Below are 6,496 nucleotides of genomic sequence, written 5' to 3' on the forward strand. Positions count from 1 at the left end.
TGACACTTGTTTATGGATAGCAAACCCTTGTTCTTTCATTTTAGTTTCAATGCCGCTTTTAACTCAAGATGGTTTGGGAGGACAAAATTTGATAAATTGCTATCAATGATACTGATGACTCATTTAGTTGACATTGGACCCATGAGGAAAATATCTATTTTTAGGAGTGCAATAGACCAGGATTAAAAAAGGGCAGTTACCCCAAGTGCAATATATATTGCGTTGCCCGTGTCAATGTGGTGGTGCACTGGTGCTGTCCATACATAGACGGATCCAGAAATTAGAATTAAGGGAGGTTATTCAAGGAAGTAAAAGATGATTTCACTCATTTTAAGTTAGAATTAAGGGAGGTTATTTAAGGAAGTAAAAGATGATTTCACTCATTTTAAGTGATGTAGTATCATCAATCCCACAATAAGATTCATATTTAAATGATTGATTTTTTGTAATGTATATGTAAGTAAATCAAGCATGCAGTAGATCCCCAAGAGGGAGGGTATTCTGTGTCTGTCAGCCCGGTGATTTAAATCTATGTCTAAGGAAGTAATTCTACCTACTGAAAATTCACTGTGTTGTGCTCAATTGGAGGCATGAGGAGCTATCCAAGAATTAGAGTTAGGAGTTGACTTAATATAATAAATTATATATTATTATATAAAAAACATAATCTCAGAGTAATTTTAAAATAATAATTAATCATGACTTAGGTTAGAAAATAACATGCACGATGTTAAACAAGAAGTTAAATATACGAAAATTTCTAAAGTTAAAGTACAAATAAGAAAATCTTGACTCTAAACTAAGATCATAATTCACAATGTTCACAATTTTAAGCCTAAAATGTGAATAATAATTTCTATCTATTTGAGAAAATTTTAAGTGATTCTGTCCGAGTGCTGAGACGATGGTCGCTGAGGACGTGGCGCTCCCTGTTGACTTCCCGTAGGCTCCAGGAGGGTGTAGACCTCTGTCGAGAACCTGCAAGCACAAAACTGGGCCGGGAAGGGGTTCTCGACGACGACCCTCCGACGCTCAAGTCAGTTTCCGGCGGCGAGAATTCGAAGCAGAGTAACGAGTACTGTAGCTACAGTGGTCAATAGCGCATACCTCCGTTGAAGTCTGGGAGTCCTTATATAGGGCTCCCTGAAGGTGCGTGCACGCTTACTAAGATGTGTGCGCTTCTCAAAGCATACATGTAATGAGTGTGTCAGAAAAGCATGTCTGACATCATACCTTAACAGACCGGGCATATCTCTGACGTGACAGTGGAGGCTTCCATCGTACGATTCTCTGCCTGACCATGCCGCCAATCATGTCGCTTGTCGGTGACACCTGCCCTGAGGAAGATATCCCCTCCTGCTCATCTGGCTGTTTACAAGACTGAGCGGGGGGTCCGCTCGGTTGCACCTCCATATTGCTGAGGGAGTGACCGAGCTAGTGGGAGGCCCGCTCGTCCCCTAATGCTTCATCCTGCTCTCGCCTCACCACGCGTAGTCGAGCCGTGTCCACCGTCCGGCCGAGCGGGGACTCCGCTCGACCCTTGAGCGTCGGAAACCCAGCGTTGCGCTGGGTTGTTGCATCGCCGCTCGAGCAGTACACCGGTCGCTCAGCCGAGCCCGAGATGTTGACCGTGCTGACTCTAACCCCCACGCGTCATTGGCTCATCTACCATCCGGGTCCCACTTTACCCCTGGATCATTAAGTATTGGCAGTATTTTATTTCAATCGTATAGTAAAAAAAAAAAATAGAAGTGGAGGTCGCATGAGCCGCGATTGTGGTTGGTCTCAAGAGCAGAGGTCGTAGTCACAAGCGGCAGTGGCCACGTCGGCGATTGTGACAGTGGCCACGTTGACGGTCGCGACAATGGCCACGTTGGTGGTCGCGGCAGTGGCCACACAACTTGATCGTGTCGGTGGATGTGACAGTGTCGCAGGAGCAATCTTAACAAGTTGCGGACCGTATAATAGAGAAGAAGAAAAATGACTATATTAATGAATTAGACATACGATTTATTCGTTAATACACTTTTTTTTCTTTATGATTTTTTTTAATCCTCTTATTAAAATAATTTGTACAAATAGATTGCATTCATGAAGACTGGGCTATAGCCCAGTACAACCCTCATGGAGATCCGTGGCCATATGTACACACGGTTGAAGTGAAAAATTTCGATCCTGCGTGATGTTTTTTGTTTCTATTTAATTAAAATATAAATTTTTAGACCAGCCCGGAGGCACATGACCATCTGTATTATTACAATTTAATAAATTAAGAATACGTCATTTATGCACGATTGAGCCATGTGGAGAAGATGCTTTCTTCGTGTCCCCGACCGGCCTCGCCTACCACCAACAGGCCACGTGCCCTTCACATGGTTGGGTACATACCGGCACTGTCGCATTCTTGCACGACTCGGAACGATTAAAACGCAAAGGACGGCAACCGACATAAATTTCATAACAACTTTTCTTTGCGTAATAAAATTAGCCTTCCGGGTAGACGATGGAGCGTTATAAATCTGTCATATCCGTCCTTGTCTACCCGTTCTCCTCGTTCCTGTATCGCTCACTCCTCGCGTAGGGAGGCAGCTAAGGTAAAGAGATCAAATCTTGATTCTTAATCTCTCCTCTCTTTTTTTTTGGCACAATATTTTTTCAGCTTATTCATCCTCGATCTGAGCTTATGGTTTCGCCAATTTTTCCCTCAATTTTGAGCTAAGATTTTGGCTATTTTCTAGTTTATCTTCGATGACAAACTTTTGATGTTCTCCAGGCGTTCTGTTTGTGGATCTCGAAGAGATCGACTTTGATCGAACTTTAAAATGAACCACTGCGCTGTGCAACAGAACGCTTTAGCTGCCTGGGAGGACTGGGAGGAGATGGGGGGATCCTTCGCCGTCGCTGGTGCAGACCGCAAACACCCGGCCATCTGCCCCAAGCACCGGCGGATGGCTCCCCTTCCTTCCGTTGCTGTCCCGGTCCGGCCCTTGCGACGGATTCCGAGGTGATTCCCTTCTCCTCTTTGATCGAAGCTCGTACGTTCACTAATTCGATTGCCCCAATCTTATCTCTTATCTTCCTTCCCCGTTTATGCAGTAATCACTTGGATCTGTTGGAACCTTGTGATCCGGAAGCTGGAGCAGTGTTTCCCGGTTTCCTTCTTCCAAAGGCGAGTTTTTTTAGCTTTCCCCCTTCCAAAGTTTTTTTCCCCCTTCCAATTTCATTCGGTAAAGGTAAAGCTCTCAGCTATAGCTGTTGTTTCTATGATCTGACAAATTCTTCGTGTGTGTGTGCAGGGTGAAGGAGCAGAGAACTCCGTGCCTTCATACCCCTCGTTCTTCTGCGGGTCTCCACCGAGCCGGGTAGCGAATCCCGTGGTTTTCGACTCCCGCTTCGGAGAGGACCGGCCGCCGGTACCCGTCGGTCATTTTCCGGCGATCCAGTCCAGCTTGAGCGCGCCGATTCTTCCGGCACAGAAAGGCTGTCCCTCTGCCAAGATCAGCTACGAGCCTGCCAGGGTGCGAATCGAGGGTTTTGATTGCCTCAACCGCGACCGGCAGCGCTGCAACAGCATCACTGCTGTAGCCTAGACGACGACGACAACGACCACCTTGTAAATGTGTAGACTCTAATCATTAACATCCACTATTAGATTCTAAATAACAGAAACAAAGTTTGAGAGCAAAGTGAGAGAACTGAATCTGCAAATTGGATTTCAATTGTCTCACATCTTGTTTAGTCTTTCATTTTCCGAGTAGGTTTTGCGTTTTTGGTTCTTTTGTAGATTTGAAGTGAAATGGAGTGTAAGTCTCATGTGCTATTGTATTCTATGTCTAAACTGGGGCGTTGAATTGTAAAACGAAAAATAGGCTCATTCATGGAGTTCCATCCCAGTTTTCATGTTGTGGGAGTTCTTTGATTTATGCTGCAGTTGAATGTTCCTGTGCGTTTTTGTGTGATGCTGATGGAGAAGTTCGAGTAATCTGCTTGACGCATTAATTTGTTTTGTCGAACTCATCACGAGTAGCACGCGATAACAGTACCAAGAGGAAGCTTGCGATCTTTGGATTGCCCGACGGTTTTGGTGCGATGGTAAACAGTGACAGACATTTTATTAGGTTCGAGTTTGAGTTTTTGGCATGTTGATTCTTAATCGTTCAAGATGATTATGGTTTATGAAAGATTATTATTAAAAAAATATTTAAAATTTATGAATTTATATAAAAATTATAATAATAGTTTGTGGAAGCTTGCGATCTTTGGATTGCCCGACGGTTTTGGTGCGATGGTAAACATTGACAGACATTTTATTAGGTTCGAGTTTGAGTTTTTGGCATGTTGATTCTTAATCGTTTAAGATGATTATGGTTTATGAAAGATTATTATTAAAAAAATATTTAAAATTTATGAATTTATATAAAAATTATAATAATAGTTTGTATTTATTTAAGTTGCCTATTTTCTTATGATTTTATAAGAGTTTCATGAATTGCCATCAACAATTCTCAACTTCCATAACTATTAAATCATCGGTCTGGGATTTATTTTTTACTTATTACCTTTAAAATTTTAAATTACACTGATATAAAAAAACTATTACATATTTGAAATAAATTATTTTTTATATTTTTTAACTATTAAGAATAGTGAAATAATAAGAAAATATTGATTAATTATTAAACAATTAATTAACAAAAAAATATTAATATGCTATACCCTAGTTTATTAGAATATTGAATTTCTCAAAAAAAAAAAAAAATAGAGTTTAGGACCTCAACAATATAATTATTTTTAATAAAATTTTTATCTATAAATATTAAATATTAAATATTAAATATTAAAGAAAACAACCTAATCGGCGGTTTTGAATGGGTTGGAACCGTAAGAGTTCGACCCTCTATCGGGATGGTTATGATTTCAACCTGGTTACGGATCCGAACTGGATCTAGTTCGGACTTGTTCCAGGATCAGATCCAATTTAGACTTAGTCTGGAGTCAGATCTACTCAACCGAGAGTCAGATCTACTTCTTAAGTAATGAGAGTTTGGATTTCATGGATGTTAAGCTGTTTTAGGTTTACTTGGTGGTCGGCTTGATTGAGTTAACTTTGATATTTTCTTCAGACCGATTGTAATTCTACCTCTTTTTTTTTTTTGTAAAAACCTTTAGTTTTTAGAAGCTATTTATAAACATTTTTAAAGAGCTTTTTTCCTTTATTAAATTTCAGTAATATTATATTTATATTTTTATATTTTCATATCGTTTCTGAAATTTTACACCACACATTATAATTTTTTTCTCTCGGATTTATATTTTTATTTAGCCCTTTTATAAGAAATCATCTTCATGTTATTACGTTTTAATCCAAAATAATTTTGCTAATTTTATGAATTTCATATAAAACAGAAGTGTTTTAATATATCCTATTTTGCAGGTATATCTATTTTATTTATAATATTTTACGTTGAATGTATATTTTACTTTTAATAAAAGTATGGATATAAAGTTCATTTTGCTAAATAAGATTTAAAAAAATTATATTTCTTTTACAAAAGTACATACGATTATACTAGATATATTATTTATTTTTTAAAACAAATATTTTCTTAAAATAATTATTACGATAGACTCATAGACCTAATCAATTGGTCCGTAATATCTACTTCATTCAGAGTCTCCACATTCGTCTAAGATTCGAATCATTATCTAAGATGATAAAAAGGATGATTATGTTCGTCCTTAATGTTCTAAGATAGAGAGAAAATAAATCATAGATGATTATTAATTTTTAGAATAATGACTTATGAGGTAAGCATTAGAGCTCGAATCATTATCCAAGACTAAACAAAAGCGTGTCACTTTTCCAAAAGGAACGGATCAAATTGGAGACTCCTTTCACAATGCTTTAAAGTAATATCTCCTTGGCAATCAACTTGTTTTTCCAAGCGATTAGAAATCGATAGTCATATATTATCTAGTTTATTTTCGGTCAGATAAAAAGTAGTGGCTGGATTCCGACTTCTTATCTCACAAAGAAATTGACAACGCGCGAAGCTACTGATATTCCTTTTTTTTATTGGTTCCATGTGCTTTCGTCTTCCAAAAGAAAGGAATCAACAAAGTTTAATATTTCAATGCGATGCGATCTTTGGTGAATGGTCAAGCACACACAACCCTCCAAATGTCACTTGCAACTTTAAAAACAAATAAAAAAGAAAAAGAAAAAGGGAACTTGGGTATTTCAATGCATTTAGAAGTTGTGCAAACGTATATAATTTTGACAATTCCTTCCGGGAAGATCTCTGCCTTTATCATCGTACCCTGAAGTCATAAATAAGGAATTGAATAATATTAAACAGCTTATTTCCAAGGTGCTTAGCTGAAAAGGGATTTAATTTTAGTATCATCTAGAGTATCCTATTGATATGAATATTAATATATGCTATATTTTTAAATAACATGTCTCTTTTGAATTATGATATATCCATATTATCAT

General features: G+C 38.1%; 1 protein-coding gene across 1 annotated transcript; it reads left to right on the top strand.

The window, feature by feature from the left end:
• Positions 1-2,438: 2,438 nt before the first annotated feature.
• Positions 2,439-3,900, top strand: LOC122012507. Its single transcript, XM_042569073.1, has 4 exons — positions 2,439-2,594; positions 2,774-3,004; positions 3,097-3,169; positions 3,297-3,900. The coding sequence occupies exons 2-4, from the start codon at positions 2,823-2,825 to the stop codon at positions 3,588-3,590; spliced, it is 549 nt and encodes a 182-aa protein (XP_042425007.1). The 5' UTR covers positions 2,439-2,594; positions 2,774-2,822; the 3' UTR covers positions 3,591-3,900.
• Positions 3,901-6,496: the final 2,596 nt, after the last annotated feature.

This window comes from Zingiber officinale, chromosome 8A, assembly GCF_018446385.1.
Source record: "Zingiber officinale cultivar Zhangliang chromosome 8A, Zo_v1.1, whole genome shotgun sequence".
Lineage (NCBI taxonomy): Eukaryota > Viridiplantae > Streptophyta > Magnoliopsida > Zingiberales > Zingiberaceae > Zingiber > Zingiber officinale.